We start from the raw sequence: 21578 nt of genomic DNA, 5'->3' as shown, positions 1-21578 counted from the left end.
TTAGAGATGGTTTGCTGGCCCAGCGTTCTAGGTTGAGTTTCTTTATCTCAGTGCTTTGATGTTGTCACTTCAGTGTCTCCCTGTGTCACTATTAAAAACCTGTTCTCAAGCCCATGATCATTCCTTGGTGAGTCATCTGCCTTCCTTCTTGCTGATTATAAGATTTTCTCTCTGACTGATGTGAACTTGGAGAGAAGTCCCCGAGAGACTGGTCACCTTCTATCCCCAGGAATGGAACACATGTGCTCAATGAAACTTCACGAGGGAGACTGAGGCTGCTGGAGGAGGTCATTGGGAAGGCTGAATGGGGCACAGAGCATCCATTACTGGAAGTGTGTGAGCATGGGCTGGGGAGAAATTCCCTGTCACATGAGGTCCGCCACAGTTACCTTGATTGCCAATGACCCTGGAGCTCTTTCAGTGGCTTCTGCCTTCCTCTCCCTGCACCAGGCCTCTGCCCATCTCCTTTGAAGGGTCCATGACCTTCCCAATCCAGGTGATTCTGGCTCCTCTGGCCACACACCACCGTCTTTTGCTGTCCCAGCTCCTGGAGTGTGGTATAGGGCCTGTGCCCCAGAGCTCAGCACACTAGTCCCCAGAAGCCTTTGGTCCCCAGGTTATTTCAGAGTGCCGATGGTCTCTGTAGGTGGCATGGTCTTTTCTGCTTGCTCAGGATTTACATTTAGTCTAGATACCTAGGAGCGGGAGGTGGAGTCAGGAGGCCCCATTCAACCTGCTGCCAGTGTTGGACACTCATATTCTGATTCTGCCTCCTGCTCAGAGTGCAGCTGCCCCCTCTTCAATCCCACAGTGAGGACCTGCCACTGTCCCGGGGGGGTTGTGGAGATGGCAACCATTGGAGCAGGGTCACTGGAGGCCTTGAAGGGATTTGGTCTGCTGAGTGTGGGGACAGAAGTGAATGACTTGGCAGTGTTCTGGCAGCAAGTTGCCTGGCCAATTTGAAAAGACATGAAGGCAGGAAGGCAATGGCCCTGGGTACTTCCAAACACCAGAGGCCCTGCAGACGTGCCTCTCACACCCAAATTATCCCAGTGACCACTCTCTTCCCTTGCACCTGGGCAACTGGTGGGTTTACATGTGTATATGTGGGGCACAGATGTGGCTGGGTAGGGTGTGTGTTGCCCATGACCCCATCCTTGGTCTGCATGCCTATTAGGCATGTCAGGGAGGTCCAAGACACTGACCCCACCCCGTGTAGAAGGAAGGTCATGTTCCAGTGTTGGAGGGCCTGAGATGTCAGGGTTATTTTGTTGGGGGGCCTGAGATGTCAGGGTTATTTAAGAGTTATTCTGTTGCAGACCAATGATCATTTCTGTATGTTAGCGAAGAATCTTGGGTTGGAATTGTGCTAGGGAGAAAATGTGTGTGTGGCTGGTTGTATCCTACACTTTCTACCTGGCAGTTCTAAGATAAGTCAGGAGCATGTGGGTTGAGAAGGACACCATCTCTTCATGCATTTGAGCACTTTGCTTCCATGATGACTTTGCTCCTGCTGGGGAAGAGAGGAGGGTGGAAGGCAACACCGCCACCCATTGGACTCCCTGTCATTCCCTGTGGTGGGGTTTTGTGGGGAACTGCTGTCCCACAGTGGGCAGGGGTCTTTGACCTCAGTTGGGTCCAGACATGGATGCCAGCAGACCCTGGTGGGAGCCTCATGCTCACAGCTCTCAAGTCTACATGCTCATGAGTTGGGGCAGCTGCCAGCTCTGGGCACTGGGAGAGTGGGCAGGGCTCTATGATGCCTGCAGCTTTTGCTGCCACAGCCCTGCATCCACAGCCTAGCTGTGTCCTTGGCTGTCCCAGGAGGGGTGTGTTAGCACAGGAGCAGGCCTCCGGTCCCCCTCCCTGCTTCCCCTCCCCGAGGGACTCTCACATGTAGGGTTGGCCTCACTGTACCTCTCCACTTGGTGGACAACAGTCCCTTTGTGGCTTATAGGCTGATTACTTTGCTCATGAGCTGAAGGGCACGGAGAGACAGAGTGGTGAGAACAGGGGAATGGAGAGGACTTCCCTATAGTTCCTGGGCTATGGAACAATGGAGCTACCCGATGCAGTACTCCTTGAACTTGACGGTGCCTGAGAAGCACCGGGGAACATGTTCAAATGCAGACTTTGACTTGGGAGGTTGGCCTGAGACTCTGCATTTCTAACAAGTTCCCATGTGATGCTGCTGCTGCTGGTCCAAAGTCCTAGAGTGCTCCCCACTGGACTTGCCCTGGAGGAGTGCCCAGGCACTACAGTGGCAGTTGGAAAGGTACACAAGGAAGTGAGAATGAACGACCTGACCCAGATGGCATTTCCAGAAGGGCTCTTCAGAGATGTGGAAAGATGAATCTTCATCAGAGTGGCTGAGTTGGAGACTGGACCCCTCACACTTTTGCTCCCAGGAGAGAGCTCACAGTGGAATTAGAATTTGAATCCCAGCTCTGTGGCCCGTTTGCCGCATGGCCTTAGACAGGTCATTTTGCCTCTCTCTGCCTCAGTTTCTTCATCAGTAAAGTAGGGGTAAGAATGCCTGCCCAAAAGGCCATGGTGAGGCTGAAATGGGATAAGGTATGTCAGGTACCTGGCCCAGTACCTGGTACATAGCAGGCTCTTAATGAACGTTTGCATCCCCTAAGACTGCAGTCCTCTCTCCTTGCAGGTGAATGAAATTTACCATGACGAGTCCCTGGGGACCCACATTAACATTGCCCTTGTCCGCCTGATCATGGTTGGCTATCGACAGGTAAACCCCCTTGTCAGCGGGCAGGCTGTGGAGGGGGAAGGGGCCTGGGGCCAGTGCATCATCCCAGCTGCAGTGTTGCGGAGGGGACAGTACCTAGGGAACATTTGTCTTCAGAATCAGAACCTGGGGCCATTAACATTGAGGCTTCAGTGGCAGAGGCATTGGGGATGGTAAGCAGGGACTTCTGGGTTCCCTCCAATCTGATATATGGACAATCCTATATCCTTACAGCTGAGGCCCCTCTCCTTGAGGAATTGATGGGGAAAGTGGGGCTTAGAGAGTGGCAGTGACCAAGGCAAGTCCTGCTGTGGTTGGGCCCAGGGGCCTTGGACTGCCATCAGTTGCTATTCTCCCCCAGATGAGGGTAACAACCGAATTTTCCTTCAGGAGCTGTTGCAAAGATCAAATAAGACAATGAATATGTTAAGAGGAAGAGCTCAGAATCACTCTGCCTTGTGGGTTAGCTGAGGGATTAGATAATGTGTCGGGTTCTTAGCAGACAGGTGTCCCTGCACAGGGCTTGGCACAGGAACATTCCCTAAAGTAGGAGGGCTGTGTGCCAGCAGCAGCCAGAGTCAGTGACCTCGGGACAGCTAGTGACCTTGGGACAGGCACTGCAGTTCCTAGGGCTGCATGAAATGTCTGTGACAGAGTGTGACTGTAAGCGCTCTGCAAGCACAGGAAGCTTTGGCTACCCCCAGTTTCCCACATGGGCACACTGAGGCAGAGTTCTCCTCTGCCCGTGGGATTGCTGCTGTCTGAGGGCTCCGAGCAACCTCTGTAACTGTTGACATCTCTGGCCCCCGCAGTCCCTGAGCCTAATTGAGCGCGGGAACCCCTCCCGTAGCCTGGAGCAGGTGTGTCGCTGGGCGCACTCTCAGCAGCGCCAGGACCCCAGCCACGCGGAGCACCACGACCACGTGATCTTCCTCACCCGGCAGGACTTCGGGCCCTCAGGTATGCAAGGTACTGTATTCGCCTTGGCCAGGTGCGTGCAGCTGCGGGGCAGAGGCTGAGGCTCGGGGCTGTGCTCGCCCTGGGGCCACCCCCAGCGGGTTCAGGGGCCAGGTTTCCTGTCAGCGAAGAGGTCTGTGGGACTTTAGAGACAGGACCAGATGGACGGGTGGACAAGCTTTGCAATGATTTCTTGGGGACCAGGAGAAGCGAGGGAGTCCCTACACTGGTCCCCGCTGTCTTGATGAGCCTGCAGGTGGCTCTGTGTTTGCCATCCCAGAGCCCGGCTGTTTGAAGACCCTCAGAGGTCTTCAAGATGCTTCTGCTCACATTGTACGCATCTGTCCTCATCACAGGTCGTGGGTACCTAGTGGGGCTCGTGTGGAATTTGGAAAGGAAGTCCATGCTCTACCCGCAGCTGCGCGCCTCTCTAGTGTAGTGATCCAAGCTCACTTCATCTCCCTGGGTTCTCCTAACTGCCAAATGGGAAAATTAATAGGATTTTCCTTCCTCTGTTCCAGCTGCTGAAAGGGCCGAGGGGTGCATGAAATGTCTGTGACAGAGTGCGACTGTAAGCACTCTGCAAACACATGAAGCTTTCACTACCCCAGTTTTCCGCATGGGCACACTGAGGCGCCAAGTGGTGAAGAGGCTTGCCCGTGTCCCACTGTAGAGAGGAGGTGGATCTGAGCCTCAGTTTGGATGTCTTGGCTCTGAGTTGAGGGCTTTCTAGTTTTTTCTGGTTTGATGCTAGAAGTGAGTTGACCAGCCATGCCTCTGGCCCAGAGGCCTCCTTGTCTGAATCCCTGAAGCCCCAAATGTGGGCCTGCATGCACACATACAGATACAACACACGTATAAACACACAGACATACAAGTACATGCAAACAACACAGATACACATGCATAGACACATTAACACACACGCATACTCAGACACACACTGCATGTACACGTATACACAGACACCTGTACATGTGTGTATCTGCACCCCATGTAGAGAATAGCTCAGACCTTCAGGACAATAGAGGCCCCAGGAGCCTCCTTCCCTCCGTAGCCTCTCATTATTTATTATTAGCCCCCAAGCCATCTCAAATAAAAGGACACTTCGGCAGTTCTAAAGACAGGGCCTAGCTGTCGGGTAGCTGCAGGCCCAGGCAGGGAGCACTCTGTCCCCTCACCTCCTCCTCGGACGCCTTCCCCAGACAAGTCTGTACCCCAGGCCATGACTAGGCCCCAGGGGAGGCTGGGAAGCAGGCCCCTTACAGAACAGGCCTCGCCCACAATTGCTGCTTAGCAAATGTTGGCCCGGTTGTTGCTAGTACATCCCAGCCCTGCTGCGCTGCCTATGGCTCCCTGAGGCCTGCTCAGCTGTGCCTGCACCCTTGCTCATGTTCTCCCTACCGTGTGCCCTCTCCTGCACCGCTGGAGAGTTGTCTCACCTGTCCTCCAGGCCCAGCTCTGTACCACCTGAGTCATTCCTGGTGACCCTCAAGCCCTTCAGTAGAATCCATTCCCTTCCTCCAGATACCCCCTGCACCGCCCCCTATGCTCCTCGAACTCTGGCCCTGCAGGCCACACCTAAGCGAACCTCTAACCCCAAGTCTGCCTGCTAAGCCACCTGTTCCTGAATGTGTGGGTGTGTGGCAGGGAGGGGGTTGGGGGCTTGAACCTGTTTCCTCTGCTTCCCCCATAGAATCTAACGCAGTACCACCCCTAATCCCACATTAAAAAAACAAACAACTTATTTGTTGATTGGCCAACTGAGGGCCGTGGAAGTTGGGCATGAACAGTTTTGGTCCTGTCTGGAAACCCCACTGCCTGGTTTGGAGGAGTGGCCGGCAGGTGCAGGGAGAGTGCAGGCCAAGAAAGAAGCCGTATAGCCTTTTGTTACGGGGCAGCTTGGCCCAGGTTGCTCTACTGCAGGTGGGACTTATTACAAAGATGCTTCTTACTCCAGGGACCCTCTAACAGTGGACCGGTCATGATGTCCCTGTGGCATAGACCTTGCCTGTCTTATCTCACTGTGCATCACTTCTCTCTCTGTCCTCTCCCTCTCCCCACAGGGTATGCACCTGTCACTGGCATGTGCCACCCCCTGAGAAGCTGTGCCCTTAACCATGAGGATGGCTTCTCTTCCGCCTTCGTGGTGGCCCATGAGACTGGTCACGTGTAAGTAGCACTGAGAGGGTGGGCTGTGCTGTGAGCTCTGAGGAGGTCTGTGGGTGTGGGAGGCTTTGCCCCATATCGGGCTCTAGTCCCAGTGTTTCGGGGGATGCCAGAGGAGCTGCCCTCAGAGAGAGCCCAGGGTCCCAGGCAGCAATTCTAGGCCTGCCTTGGGCCCAGCCCCCAAATCCTGGGGTGATGGGGGGCCAGATGTGGCTCTGTCTTTGGACAGGTCAGTGGCAGTGTCCTATCAATAGGCAGTGGTCAGTGTCCTGGGCAGTCTCTATCCCTCTGTCCCATCCACACCTAGAGGCCCTTCTGAGACCTGTTCCACACTGGTCCTTAGTGCACACCAAGCGCTGGCCTGAGCCCATAAACAGGCACACTCAAACTCAGGCCACCAGCCAGCTTGATCTTTGAGCCTGGATTTGTACTGGGCATAGTCATTCATTCATTCACCCAGTATTTCTTGAGTAGCTACCATGTGCCAGGCGCAGTTCTAGGAATGGGGCCTAAGTGGAGAACAGGACAGGGAAGCACATAAGAAGCTACATGCTGGGAGAAAGCCTCTATCCGATGTGTCAGATGGTGACATGTGCTACCATCATGCCTCCAGCCTTGTCTCTCCATAGGGACACGCTCTCCAGCCCACACACAGAATGAGGGCTGTTCGCTGCAGTCTGAAGGACATGGGAAGGAGACGGGGGGGGGGGCACAGCCCTGGGGGGGGCACCCTAGAAAGTGGGTATTCCATTCACAGTCTCTGTGCTCCTCTCCGCATCAACCCTGTCAGCACAGGAGGCCCATGCAGATTTCATCCCAGCTCTGTCCCTCATTGAGCAGGTGGCACCTACTCTCTGGGCCTTGGTTTCCTCACCTAAACATGGAGGCTGACACCAGGGCCACTTCTGAGGTCCCTTCCTGCCCTGGAAGCTGATAGTTCTGCACATTCTGGAGCCAGGAGTCTGTCTTCCTTCTTTGGGGGGGTGGGGTGGGGGGAGGAAGGGAATGTCCACTCTTCACTGGACAGAGGCCCCTCCATCTGGAGAGATAAGTTCAAGCTTAGAGGACCATGTGTCTGTCTAGTGGTCAAGGCCACATACAGCCATTTGGAAGTATTTAAGAATTTAGAACCTTTGGGCTTTGACATTAAATATTAAGTATAAAGAGCAGACTTTAACATTTAAACTATCCTATGGTAGGTGCATACCATATGCAAAGCTCTGTGCTAAGTACTGCGGGGTCCTGGAGAGGCTCTGAGTCCCACAGAGGGACTCAGTAAATGAGATTGAACCCTCGAAGGCCTTGGGCGTGGTCAGAAGATAGCTCATGGCCTGCGAACTGTTCATGGTGGTACAGGTGGCTTCTGCTGTGGAAGGTCAGCCATGGGCTGGGTGTCCTGGGGGCAGGAGTGGGGTTTGAGCTGACCTTGGAAACTGAGACGATATAGGTGGGGTTTGAGGAGGGACCGAGTGTCTGGGAGTAGAGAACAGCAGGGGCAAGGCTTTCAGGGAAGCATGAGTCTGGCCCTATTGAGGGACAGCGGGGCCTCAGCCTCCATCCAGAGAGGTGGTCCTCCCCACTGCATGGTTGGGAAACTGAGGCCAGGAGGCACGGTCTGAAGCCTGGTCAGGGCAGGCTTTCCCATTGTTGGCCCAGCTGCCTGTCTTCCCAGGGATGGGCTCCCTGGCATGACTCGAGGCTCCCCCTGTCTCCCCACACCCTCTAGGCTCGGCATGGAGCATGACGGTCAGGGGAACGGCTGTGCCGACGAGACCAGCCTGGGCAGCGTCATGGCGCCCCTGGTGCAGGCTGCCTTCCACCGCTTCCACTGGTCCCGCTGCAGCAGGCTGGAGCTCAGCCGCTACCTCCCGTAGGGCACCTCCACCTTTGGGGCCTGGGGTGGGGGAGCACGCAGCCCGCCGCTTCCTCTCCCCCAAGCCATCTCCCTTCCCAATACCATGCTGCCTCTGAAACACACTCAGTTCAAAGCTTTGCTGGTCAGACAAGTGTTAGACTTGAGTGCAATGCCGAGAATGGGCACAGAGTGGGTTTGGGTGGGGCAGGTGCAGGCAGAGACACTGTCACTAACGTCACACGGCAGCTGACCAGGGCCCAGCATCCTGCGTCCTGTGTGGCAGTCTGAGTTTTTTTTTTACCCTCAGTGCAGTGAGCCCTCCAGTTGTCCATGAACCAACCCTAACCTCGGCCATGATGTTCCTCTAACATGGGCAAAACTGGCCTGTCAGATAGCTACAAGCTGAACTCCTAACCCCAGCCCTGGGTGCCCTTGCCCTGGAGCCCCCCAGACAGTTGTTGGTGGACATGAGGCCCTGTGTGAGATGAGACACAGCACAGGGCAGCAGCCGGATTTCTGCCAGCCTTCCTGCTCCATAAACCCTGAGAATTCCTGCCTCAGCCTGGTTTACCTCCCTGTCTTCACCGGCAGCTCCTACGACTGCCTCCTTGACGACCCCTTTGCGCCCACCTGGCCCCAGCCCCCGGAGCTGCCTGGCGTTGACTACTCAATGGATGAGCAGTGCCGCTTTGACTTTGGCACAGGGTACCACACATGCTCTGCGGTGAGTTCCCACCAGCCAGGTTCTCTGCCATCTGGGTTGCCGAGACCATGTCCTTCTGTGACCTGGACTGGTCATTCACAGAGCATCTTCTGCCCAGGGGGGCTGGTGGTCTGGAGATGGGCCCAAAGGCTAGATTCCATCAGGGAGATTCAGGGTGACCAGGGCCCAGCCCTGCCACCTTCTGCTACATGCCCGCCCTGCCCAGTCCCAGTAGGAGTGGGTGTGTGCAGTGGCTGGAGAATGCTTTAGCCCTGGGAAAGATGGGAACAATTGCTAACCAGGCAGAGCTCAGAGAAGGGGACATCCCAAGGCAGGGGGCTTTCTGAGGGGTCAGGCCTTGGTGACTCACTGCACTGAGGGCCTTAAACCCCCATCTAGTAATGCAGCCCCCTTCTCAGCTCTGCAGGACCAAGAGGCCCTATGCATGGTCACCTTCCCCACAGCCCAGGCCACACTGTAGCATGTGTTCTCTGCTTTGAGGGTGGACAAACAGCCTGGGATATGGGCTTTTAATGCCCAAATGCCATATTTGTAAGGACAGTTGTCTGGATGGCAGGGGGTGAAAGGAGAGAAAAAGTAATTGGGGCCTTTCTGGACGACCTGAAACATAGTTACCAACCCGTGGCATGGCTGGGTGAGGCTGGAGGGAGGTGACAGTCCCAACCTTGTCTGGGTGCTGCGGGGTCTGGGCTGGACTAGTAGCAGCCCCCTTGATGGCCCCCCACATGCACATGGGACATCGCTGGGCCCAGTCTCCCTAGAGTCTAAAGCCCTAGTCCCAACTCAGTGACAAAGTACCCTCTGCAAAGGCAGGGAGGGAGGCCTGGGGAGGGAGACAGAGGAGTGTGGATTGTGGCTGGCCCCTTCATGGTACCCTGTTGGAGAAAGGAGGGGTTGCTGGAGGCCACTGGCATTTGGGGAACGGTTGAGCTTGAGGGTGTGTGGGGCTTTGGCTGGACAGGCTCTTCCTGCTCCCAGCTTTCACCACTCCCTCCTCTCTGTCACTGTCCTTTGCGCCCTTGTCAGAGTTGGAGAGCCAGTCCAGCCCGATAACCTCGTTTTCCTTGCCACACAGTTCACGACCTTTGAGCCCTGCAAGCAGCTGTGGTGCAGCCACCCTGACAACCCATACTTCTGCAAGACCAAGAAGGGCCCTCCCCTGGACGGAACCGAGTGTGCGCCAGGCAAGGTACCTGCAGCAGGAGCGAACTTCCTGGGGTCAAGCCTCCTCACCAAGTGTGTAATGAGTGTGTGGCGTGGTGGTGCTAGGGAACAGATGGGAGCCTGTGCACATGGAGGCCCCACACCAACTCTCACACACACATCCTTTCTTCTCTCCCACATCGCAGCCTTTGCTCCTATAGTAGGCAGAATTTGGCATCACCTCATAGCCCATCCAGCAGAAATGCTTACTCCCATTTCACAGATGAGGAGAGTGAGGCCCAGGCAGGTTAAGGAGCTTGTGGAGGTCTCATAGGGAGTGATTAGCAGAGAAAGGATGAAGAGAGGACTCCAGGTATCCTGCCTACAGCCCCCCCAAGGCTGTTTCTCCCACACACATTCTCCCCCCGCAAACCTGACCTTTCATGTATTTTCCTGGTGTGTGTTTGCTCCTGCATGCATATGTGCGGGCCAGGGCTTCCTTTGTCAGGTTTGAGAGCCCTGAGCTGGGTTCTGAAACCCACCTCTGCTCTATTGTTGGCCCTGCTCGAATCGCTGTGTAGTGACCTTGGGCCATTTATTGAACTTCTCCAGGACCTGCTGACCCCTGACCACACACACTGCCAACCCCTCATGTGTTTCTGAAGTCACTGAGTTGTCTCAAAACAAATGAGAGAGCTCAGAAGCAGAGCATTAACAGAGGTGTGATGATTACTCAGCCTCAGCTATGATCCCAGGCCCTGGGGACCCACCCCCACCAGCCTGTCCTCCGGCCTCTGTCCTCACCAGGCTCCTCCCACTCACATCCTGGGCCCCCCATAGCCTTGTGCAGACCCAGTAGTCTCTAGACCTGGCAGGCTGTTATTCTGGAGACTGAATGTGGCTGCTCCACACGTTATCACAGTTCCAGACCCTCTCCTGTCACTATTTCACATAACAGCTCATCAGTGGTTCTCAGTTTTGGCCACATACTGGGACCATCTGGGGAGCTTTAAAAGTCCCCACCCTCACATCAGGGAGTGACAGCATGTGGGGACGAGTTATCTCTTTGGGGTGATGGAAATGCTCTAAAATTGGATTGTGGCGACCGTTGCATAACACTGCAAATTTATGAAAAATCATTGAATTGTACACTTGAAATGAGTGAATTTTATGGTATGTAAAGTATATATTTGTTATGGTTTCTTTAAAAAAAAGATCTCTTCCCCTAGAGATTCTGATTCAGTGGGTCTGGGGTGAAGCCAAGGCATCTGAGGTTTTGATGGTTCCCCAGATGACTCCAAGGTTTGAGAATCACTGAGTTCTCCCTTGAAAAAGACCTGGAGAACTTTGCTGTATTTTTTCCAGTTGCCTTAGAGGAGAAGGGCAGGGAGGTAGTTTCAGTGGAGCCCTTTGTGCTTGGCCCTGCGCTAAGGCCTTTGTAGGTGTAACTGCCTTTGGTTCTTAGAACAGCCTCATCTAGCAGGTGAGTAAATGGGCTCGGCAAGGTGAAATTATTCCAAAACCACACACAGCTAGTCATGGCTGAGCTGAGATTCAAACCCAGGCCTCTTAGACTCATGCACACACTCCCTCCCCTGCATGAATGGGCCTCCCTGTGGGGCAGGCCTGCCTCCCGTGAACACACCTGCCTTTGGCCTCTGGATGGGGATTTTGAGGTGCAGAGCCAAGATCTACTCTAGATAATCTAGTGTAGGAAGACTGTGTCTTCTCACCCCTAGCAGCCCTGTATTTCTCCTGGGTTGGTGAACAGATTGCATAGTTATCATCAGTAGTGCTACCTGCCATTTCTGGAGGGCTGCGTGTGCCAGGCGTTATCTCACTGAATGCCCACAGCAGCCCCATGGGCAGGCACTGTTACCCACATGGTACAGTTGAGGAAGGCGCTCAGAAAGGGGAGCCCTTTTGCTGAAGGTCCCTCAGCTCATTGCAGGGTGAGATTCTGTGTAACCTGAGGCTTGTGCTCTTAATGACCCTTCCTCTGGGTTTCCCCGTGGTGCCCACGCCCTTTTCTCCATCCCAGTGGTGCTTCAAAGGTCACTGCATCTGGAAGTCACCAGAACAGACTTACGGCCAGGATGGTGGCTGGAGCTCCTGGACCAACTTCGGGTCATGTTCACGGTCATGCGGGGGCGGAGTGCGATCCCGTAGCAGAAGCTGTGACAATCCTTTGTGAGTATGCTTGGCTGGGGTGGACACAGCAAGGACCCCTCTCCTCAGGCCTGAGGCGCTTGGAGGGGAAGGAACTGGGGGGCAGGACACAAGCAAGAAGGACCCCTGCAGGTTGTGTATTCTAATGGTTGAGGACCTGAAATTGTCAGGCAGAGGAGTGGGGAGGATCACTCCCACCTGGGTCTGACATCTCCCACTGGGTCTGACATCTGAGAATGGGTTTGAACCAGTGATTTTCAACCTTGAGTGCAGTAGTTTTTCCTGGAGAGTCTGGGGTACCCAGGCCTCTGCCAGTTTAACAAGCCCTCCTGTGACCCTGATCCTCTGGCGAAACTTTGAGAAAAAACTGATCTAAATTGCTTAGTAGTCATGTCTTGGGAGAATAAATACCCCAATTTTGTTTTCTACTATATGAAACGAAACTTTCTTTAATTTTTCTTAACTTAATTTTCCTTTCTTTAATTTTTCTAACCTCTTTCTAATATCAAGTGCCTCCTCTGACCTCCACCCAACTTTCAGCATTCTGGGGGAGCATTCTGTTTCTCCCTTATTACCCCCTCTATGGGGACCCCTGCCATGGTTTTGAACTTCTGAGCGCCAGGTCTGCATGGACTCCATCTCCCAGGCTGAAGCAGCCTGCTTACAACAGCCTAATGAGATTGGGGCTGGCCGGGGCTGGCATGTGGGCTGGCTGGCATGTGGGCCTGCTGTGCCCAGGAACCAGGGGCTCTGAACCACCTCAGGGCAGGGTCTGCCCACCCCTCATGCAATGAGTGATGGGCTGAGGACTGCAGGATGTCAGGGTCCTAGCACTGCACTGGCTCAGTAGCAGTCATCCCCCCTCTAGCATCCTCAGAATAGGTCTTACGTACTCTGCTGTTTATCTCCAGGGATGGGAAGCTCACTACCTCCTGGAGCAGCCTGTTCCTGCAGATGGCTGTACTGACCTTCCACACACATGAGCCAAAATGAACTGCCTTATAACTTCCACCTTTTGGAGGTGTGGAAGCTGGGGTTAGAGCAAGGCCCAGTCACGGTGTCCACTCTGAGTAAACCACCTTCCGGTCCTGGTGGATAGTTTTCCCCTTGATCAAAGCCACCAGTTATTGACTTCTCTGTAATAATAACTGTTTTTATTTTATGAGGCTTAAATGAAAGAGTATGTGTACTCTCAGCACCATATTCAGTACAGATGAAGCCCTAATAAATGACAGCTGCTGTTATAATTATCAATCTATGGAGCGCTTTCTCTGTGCCAAGTGGGATGCTGAGCACTTCCCTGCATAAACCCATGTAATTCTCCCAGAACTTCTGAATAGAGCATCAGTCACCTGGTGCACTCAAATACTTCGTATTAATAATCCTACCTAATCCTCTGAATTTAATGGAGAAGAGAATACAGACTGCTTTAAATACCTGGTGTGCTCCAGACACACCAGGAGGTAGGTAAAATAAGAGGTATTATGGTCCCTCCTTTAAAGGGGAAATTAAGGCATAGCAAACAAAACTCATTGACTTACCCAGGATTGCACAGTCAGGACTTGTGGTTATAGGAATAGTTGAGTCACCGACTGAATCCATACTGTAAGCCAGACCTGTGCAATGGTTGAAAGAATATAGAGCTAAGATGCGTAAGACTGATTTTCCTTCCAGCCAGCTGGGAGGGTTAATCATTCCCATCTTCTCCACCCCCCGCCCCCCCCCCCCCCCCCCCCGCCCAGGGGAATAGGTGGCATGTGCTTGAATGATGGAGCCAGTGATCCAGGCTTTGAGCTCAGCAGCCGCCACAGTGGGGGACCCTCTATAGTTTATCAGTTAGTAGGGCCCCTTTTTAAGCTAGCCTAAAGGGCTGAGTGCCATGTCGGAAGCCCAGCCCCGCCCAGCCTGCCCAGCCAGCAGGGTCACTGGATCTCCCTGTGCCTGCCCTAGCCCAGCCTACGGAGGCCGCCTGTGCTCAGGGCCCATGTTCCAGTACCAGGTCTGCAACAGCGAGGAGTGCCCGGGGCCCTACGAGGACTTCCGCGCCCAGCAGTGTGCCAAGCGGAACTCCTACTACATACATCAGAACGCTAAGCACAGCTGGGTCCCGCACGAGCCCGATGACGGTGAGTGGGCCCTGCTCCCCTCCCCTCCTACCCCCCGTAGCCTTGAGCATCTGCTGCGTCCATGTCTTGCCAGGCAGGGCCTCCCAGGCCTGGGCCCACCAGTGAAGGTAGAGGGACAGTGGGGGTCACCAGAAGGGACACTGCATTCGGCAGGCTTGCCATGAACACCTGTGCAGACCTTCCCGTTGTGCGCCTCAGGGGGCCATCGTCCTCATATAGTTACCCCTGATTTATATGCTTACGATGACTATTCTATGGAGATGCAAGGAGAGTGTCTCGAGCACGGGCACTTCACCCAGAGGGGCTGTGAGGCTGGCAGCCGTGCTGGCTGTTGGGGTTGGTGTCTTTCACACATGCCCTTACCTGTCCAGGTAGGCCTAGTACAGGTGCAGGCACCCCTTGCTTTGCAAAACAAACGTCTTGAGAAGCTTGGTCCTATCACATACCATGGTTTTAGGTTTTACTGATTGTGCCACCATTTCAGCACTTAATGAAAATGATATGAAAGGCAGACTGATGAGAACCTGTGGGATCCTCATGCAGACACCCTCCAGGCTGCTCTAGGACAGACACAGGCCTCGGGACTCGCAGAGGGGACCAAGACAGTGCTAGTGCATCTGCTGGGGAGCACTTCTGGTGATGGCTCTTGTAGTGGCAGAGGGAAGCAGTGAAGGGCTGGATTTATGGTGCCGTAGAGCCTTCAGGCTGAAAGGGCCCTTAACAGTTCTTTGAGCCCAGCTCCCCCTGCTACCCTCTCCATGGCCCTTCCACAGACTAATGCCCACTCCTAGCACTCAGCCCTCAGCCTCAGACCATGCCGATTAGAACAGCTTTTCCTCTCCAGGCCCTGGCCACCTTTTTGTAGCCCTGGTTCCAGAGTATCAATGGCAGGACCCTCAGCTGTTCAGCTCACATTTAGAATGACAGTCTTCAAGTTGAAAGGGACCTCAGAGGCCTCTCCATTGCCCCCCGGTACCCATACCCCTCAGGAACATGTTTATAGGGAGTGTCTTCCCTCTGCTTGTATTCCTTGTGCTCTGGGGAGCTCACCACTCCCTTGCCACTGTAGGTTGGCTTCCATGGCAGCCCTGAGACCCACCCACCTGGGGCATGGTGGTCAGGGTACCTGTCTTTGGGACGGTTGGAGCGCCCACCCTTTGGCCCCACCAGGTCCCACCAGGAATCTGGCTCCTGTGTGTGAAATCCAAATTGGTATTGGATGTTGTGGCTCTGGACTCGAGTCCTGAGTGCTGGGGCAAGACGTCACTAGGTATCCTGGGAACCCAGGGCCCAGAACAGGAGCCCAATGTTTCCTTAGCAATTTGGCTGAGTGAGCGGCTTGCTTTGAAAGCCTTGCAGATCCTGTCAGAATCCAAACAACCACTGCAGCACAGGGTGGGGAAGGGCTTTGAGGGGTGGGGAGGCTGATGGGGCAGCTGCACTTTGGGTTTTCCCAGGACTTTGAGACAAATTCCAGGAAATTAGCTAAGCCTCAATCTCCCATTTTCTAAGAAACACAGTGAGTGTTTATATGTTCTCTGGGACCTCCTTTTTAGGACATCAATAGCCCAAATAGAGAATAGAACATTTAATTGTTAGAACTAGAAAGGACCCCTCCCCTCCTCACTGCTGCTCCATTTACAAACCCACACACAGACCATTGTTCTGCCTGCCTTTTACACAGCCTTCTAACATTTCCAAGCATGTTGAGATACACCATCATATGTGTGACTGGTGACATGTACGTAGAGATTAGAGCAGGACCCAACCAGACTGCCTGGGCTAGTATCCTGGCTCTTCCACTTACTGTGTGGCCTTGTACAAATTCTTCAACCTTTCCAGTCCTTGGTTTCCTCCTCTGTACTGTTAGAACCTACTTCCTTGGGGGTATAGAGAGTTTAAATGAAGTAATTCACCAAAAGCATTTAAAGGCTTCCATCAAGAGTGTGTAATGGTGTGGAGGTATCTGGCACATAGTCAGCATTCTCTACGTGTTGGCTTATTATTGTCGTCATTATTATTTTATCACCTGATTTTTCTCAACAATCTGATGTGGCATTTTACTGATCAAGAATAATAAATAAGAAACTGAGGCTTGAAGGGGTCAGATATAATTTGCCCAAGGTCACATGGCTAATGAATAAGTGACACAGCATGAGTTTGAAGCCCCAGCCCCAGCTCTCCCTACTGTCCAGAGCTGGCCCTGGAGCTTCCAGTTTGGCCCTGTGCTGATGTTGCCCTTGTCCAGCCCACTTTCTCCGAGCCCAGCTGGGGGCTCAGCATCGCCCCTCTCCCCACAGACACCCAGAAGTGTGAGCTGATCTGTCGATCGGAGGATACGGGGGATGTGGTCTTCATGAACCAGGTGGTCCATGATGGGACACGCTGCAGCTACCGGGATCCCTACAGCGTCTGTGCCCGCGGCGAGTGTGTGGTAGGTGACCCCCTCCAGGCCACCCACTCTGCCAGCCCTGGGAGGCCAGAGAGGTCCACCCCTTGCCCCTTCTGCCCCCTACAAAGACCTGCGTTGCCTCACTGTCCCCACCCTTGACATCCCTTGGTCCTCAACATAGCCTGGGTATGCTAGAAGGGGGTTATAGCCTAGCCCCATTCAAGACGAGAGGAGTAGCCAGTTTTGCCCATGTCACATGCAAGTTTGTGACAGAGTCCTGTCCAGGAATGTCTTTTGGTTCAGGGTCCTCTCGTGTCTGGGGCCTGGGGACCAGGGAAGGGGCCACAGACTGCTGACCCAAGGATGGTGATAGGGGCATGGGAACCTCCTCTCACTGACCCCACCTCTGGCCTCAGCCCGTCGGCTGTGACAAAGAGGTGGGGTCCATGAAGGCAGACGACAAGTGTGGGGTCTGTGGCGGTGACAACTCCCATTGCCGGACTGTGAAAGGGACTCTGGGCAAGGCCTCCAAGCAGTCAGGTAAGCAGGCTGGGGCTGGAGGGATGACCAGGAATGACTGGGGTGCCCTTCCTCCTGAAGCTGGGCCATAGCTTATGGTGGGGAGAAGGGGCCTTGAAGCCTGTCTCCAGACCATCCCAGACTGCCCAGGGCTGGTGAGCCAGAAGCTATAGCTGGTCACCGCATTTACTAGGCAATCTGCTACCTGTGTTTGGGGCCAGGAGCTCAGAAGCGGTTTCCTGCTAAGCAGTGTGTGGTAATAAGAGTCAGCCATCTCTCGGCTCAGGGGCTGTTGGTGGGAGTGAGGTGCCAGACAGGTCTGAAAGTGTGGCCCAGGCTGAACTGGTAGTGCTTTTCCTCTCTCCTCTCTCACTTTAAAAACACATGTGGTGCCTCATGCTTTGAACTCCTGGTACTTTTGAGTTCCTTGACTTTCCTTCCCACTTCAATCTTGCCAAACTTGCTATTGAAAAGACCAGATATTAGTCCTTTACATTTTAGTATGAACTAGATCCATTTCCCCTTGGGGGATGTTACAGCTCTACCCCGCCTCTCTTTACTGAGAGAAGAGTGGTGGCTCTGGGAAAGGTCTGTTACCAGGCCTCGGACTGGGAGGGCCGTGAGGGCCCAGGGCAGCCATGCTGGATCTTCATGGTCTGCTTTGTCTAAATCCCTGCAGTGGCTTAAAGGGTGAGAAGAAAGGGGGGAGGGAAAATCCAGAGAGAAGAGGAGGGTCAAGAAAGTGGGAAATAACAGCAACTAACACACACAGCCGCCTAGAGTTCATAGAGCATCTTTAGCTACAGCAGCTCATTTGCTTCTGTCAACACCTTGTGGGGAGGGGCCCATGCCTATTTTACAGATCAGGAAACTGAGGTTCCTGGGTACCTATGGGGGAGGGCGCAACAGGGCATGCTGGGTGGTGGGACCACCAGCTCACGATGCTCATGGCTTTTCTGGGTCCTTCTCTGGCAGGAGCTCTCAAACTGGTACAGATCCCAGCGGGTGCCAGGCACATCCAGATTGAGGAGCTGGAGAAGGCTCCCTACCGCATTGGTGAGTGCCAGGGTGCTGGGAGAGGGGCTGCTAGGCCCAGGAGCTGCCCGCAGGTTTGGGGATCTGGGAGAGTACAGGAGAGGATTCTAATGCAGGGAGGAGTTCACAAATTTGAGTAATATCAGAAAATCCCTTTTTATTTTATTTTTCTGTGCTTCAGCCATTTGGACTGGGCTCCCCTCAGTCCTGCTTCTACCTCATTGCCTGGACTCACTCATGCAAATGCAGTCACCTGGTGGGTCTGTAGGGACCTGGCTGGTACTCGCTGTCAGCTGGGGTTGTGGGGCTGACAGGGCTAGGTCCTCAGAAGGCTAGCCCAAGGTTATATATGTGGTCTCTGTCACATGTGGATCCTCAGGAGTGGTGAGAGCAGGCAAGCCCAGGGTAGAAGCACTTTTTGTTGCTGTTAATTCTCACTTGAGGATATTTTTCCATTGATTTTCAGAGAGAGTGGAAGAGAGGGAGGGAATGGGGAGAGAGAGAGAGAAAAAAACATCAATGTGAGAGAGACACATCGATTGGTTGCTTTCCACACCCACCCCGATCAGGGCCGAGGATTGAACCTGCAACCCAGGTACCTGCCCTTGACTGGTAATCGAACCTGTGACCCTTTGGTCCACAGGTCGGCGCTCTAACCACTGAGCAAACTGGCCAGGGCTGGAAGCACTTTTTAAGTCTATTTGTGTCATGCTTTCTTTTCTAAAAAAAATTTATTTATTTATTTTAGAGAGAGGAAGGGGGAGAGAGAAGCAGTGATTTGCTGTTCCACTTATTTATGCATTCATTGGCTGATTCTTGTATGTGCCCTGATGGGAGATCCAACCCACAACCTTGGTGTATCAGGACGACACACTAACCAAATGACATACCTTGGCCTAAAAAGTCATGCGGCCAAGCCCAGACTCAAGGTGTAGAAACAGACCATCTCTTGGTGGGAAACATGATAAAATCACAGCACAAAGGGGCCTGCATACAGGAAGAGGAGGAATTTGTAGCCAGTTTTGGAGTCTACCACGTGGACCCTTAAATTATTCTCATTATAATGACAAACATAGCCACTAAACTAGATGCTTCCTCTTTATATTTGTAACAGTTGTACAACTGCATAGTCAAGGCAGACTAAAAGTTAGGGCCTCCAAATGAATCAGTAAAATTCAAATTAGAAACATTAATGTCATGAGAGGGGTTTTTTGTTGGTTTCTTTGCTTCCTTCTGTTTTTGTTGAAACTATGTTGGCAGTCAAACAATGAACACGTCCAAGGGAGGCAAATCCATAGAGAGGGAAAATAGATTAGTGATTGTCAGGGGATGGGGCGGGCGGTGAGGGAGTAGGGGGGATGGGGAGTGACTGCTAATGGGTCTCAGATTTCTTTTGGGATGATGGAAATGTTCTGGAATTAGATTGCACAACCTTGTAAATATACTAAAAATCACCCGAATTGCACACTTAAAAGGTTGGTTTGTGTGGTATGTGAGTTATATCTGAATTTAAAAAACATGAACATGGTGGAGAGCGAGGTCCTGGCAGGGAGGTGGGCAGCAGGCTGTCGCCTACACTTGGGGCAGCGCATGGCTCTCTCGTACTTGTCTGTGTTCAACCCCTTACAGAGGGCACGTGGCTACACTGTCACCTAGGCACCTCTTACATAAGTCACACTGCTTGGCCCCAACTTGTCATAAACGCAAACATGAAACATAACATCTCTTGGCAGGTTCATGTATCACAAAAATGCTGACATTTATATTTTTAGATTATCATCAAAGTTATGCAAACTTTTTAAAAAAGTCTCCTGGGAACTTGTCTTCCCTGGAAAATACACCCACATTAGCATAACTGTAATTGATCTGGAAGGCACCTAGAGGGATGATCCAAACAGGCAATAGGCCCAAGGGGAGACTGAGGTCCAAAGTGGATTGTGTGCCCTCTGTGTGCCCTGATGCACCTACAGGGTGAGCCAGTCTGGGCCTGGGTCTCCTGTCTCCTGCCCCATGCACATGGCAGCCACATCACTGCACAGGGAGTGCAGGTTTGGAGGGCTCTGGCTCAGCCAACTCCCTGCCCACTTGCCTGGGGAATCCTGCTGGAACAAGGCGAAGGGAAGAGGGGGGCAAGGAAAGAAGGGTCGTTTACTCCAGAAACAGGATGGAGCTCACAGGCTGCTGCTGCGCCCCTACAAATGATTCCATAACGTTAGTAGCCCCTCGGGCCTCCTTGGCCAGCTCCTTCTCCCCCCGTCTCCAGGAGTCTAGCGTCTGGATGCCTTGTAGGTAGGGAGTGATCGGGTAGCTCCTGCAGAGGTGGGGCAGAGGCTCCTCGCTCTGGGCAGGCTCTGTGCGTGCTCATTCCCGGGTGTTTCCCGGCTGAGTTCCCTGAGGGCTGGAGATCTGCTGGAGCCAGGACAGGGAGGGGATGGAGCTCAGCACTGGCACAGTTTATGTAATTATACATGTGTGAGGTACACGGCGGGCCCTCAGCACAAATGTGTAGACTGTGTGTGTGTGTGTGTGTGTGTGTGTGTGTGTGTGTGTGTATGTGTGCACATGTGCCCTGTGTATGCCTGACAGGGTATGTGTTCTCTGGGGAAGCGTGGGACAGGTGGCAGCCTTGGCAATGAAGGTGGAGGCCCTGTCCAAACTCATTAGCCTCCTGGAATCTGGGGACTTGGACTCTTTAAAATGAAGAGAAGTCACGCTGTTATAATGTCTACACATGCTGCGCCTTGAGCTGGTACTTTTCATACATATCTTGTCTAAGCCTCAAGACAATCCGTGAAGGCTCTTGTTATATCCCGTTCTGTGGTTGGGCGAAGAGACGCTGGGAGGTTAAGATAGTTGCCCAGGGTACAGAGGGGTCAGTGGGAGGGCCAGGACTCGGAGCTAAGCCTTGATGGTAGAGTCCATGCTGAGTCCAGCCCACCCCCCTTGGAACAAGCATTGTACAGTAGGGGTGGGGGCGGTGTGAGGTGTGGGAGCAGACAAGGGCCCAGCCTGGGGAGCTGCCCTGCTCTAGCCTAGACATTCTGGCCACTCTGAAGGCTGAGAGATATCAGAGATGACGGGGCATCTGTCTCCTCCTGCTCAGCAGGGAGGCTGGTCCTCCAGGGAGCTGGGCCAGCAGCCCACTGCCCCTCAGAGCCTCTGATTCCCCATCTGGATTAATAATAGCACCGGCTTCAGGGTGTGTGCGAGGATTGCACTGAGGCAGTTAGCGGAGCGGCCAGCAGGTGGTTGGTGTTCTACGTTGTTAGCTCTTCTGGTAAAGTTTCTCTGGACGGTTTGAATCTGCATGAGGAGGGGCCACCCCAGGGCTCTGCAGCCTTTGCTGACCGCACCTGGCTGAGGGGCACAGGCCCAGGCTGCAGCCCTTCCCCACCCCTGCTGATTCCAGGGCAGCTGAGGCTGCAACTCAGGACTCTGCAGGGGCGTCTGCACCTGCACACCTCCCACCCAGCACCTTTTAGTAACAAGTTGTGAATTACTCACTGACTGGGACTTTAAAGGGTAGAAATTTACAGATATTTTAAAAACTCCCACTCCATGCCAGGCTATGTGCCTGACCAAGGACACCAAGAAAGAGGAGGTGAGCTGACAGGCTGCAGGAGACACCAGACAATATAATCACAACGGTGCTAAAAGGCACTTTTCTGATGATTTTACAGTAGTGCCTACTGTTTATTATCTGCCTACTGCATGCCATGCTCTCTGCCTAGTTCTTTACATAT

General features: G+C 53.4%; 1 protein-coding gene across 1 annotated transcript in view; it reads left to right on the top strand.

The window, feature by feature from the left end:
- ADAMTS14 (ADAM metallopeptidase with thrombospondin type 1 motif 14) overlaps nucleotides 1-21578 on the top strand; it is a 74778-nt gene that overhangs the window by 41378 nt on the left and 11822 nt on the right. Inside the window, exons 5-15 of the mRNA XM_087824367.1 lie at nucleotides 2666-2749; nucleotides 3559-3706; nucleotides 5770-5875; nucleotides 7599-7742; nucleotides 8319-8451; nucleotides 9527-9640; nucleotides 11636-11784; nucleotides 13714-13889; nucleotides 16190-16323; nucleotides 16698-16821; nucleotides 17776-17856. Of these exons, the coding sequence (XP_087680493.1) occupies nucleotides 2666-2749; nucleotides 3559-3706; nucleotides 5770-5875; nucleotides 7599-7742; nucleotides 8319-8451; nucleotides 9527-9640; nucleotides 11636-11784; nucleotides 13714-13889; nucleotides 16190-16323; nucleotides 16698-16821; nucleotides 17776-17856 (1393 nt within the window). The remainder of the gene's footprint in view (nucleotides 1-2665; nucleotides 2750-3558; nucleotides 3707-5769; nucleotides 5876-7598; nucleotides 7743-8318; nucleotides 8452-9526; nucleotides 9641-11635; nucleotides 11785-13713; nucleotides 13890-16189; nucleotides 16324-16697; nucleotides 16822-17775; nucleotides 17857-21578) is intronic.

The sequence above is a fragment of the Miniopterus natalensis genome, chromosome 14, assembly GCF_054644295.1.
Source record: "Miniopterus natalensis isolate mMinNat1 chromosome 14, mMinNat1.hap1, whole genome shotgun sequence".
NCBI lineage: Eukaryota > Metazoa > Chordata > Mammalia > Chiroptera > Miniopteridae > Miniopterus > Miniopterus natalensis.
Note: the sequence above shows the minus strand (reverse complement) of the source record. Positions and strands in the feature narration are given on the sequence as shown.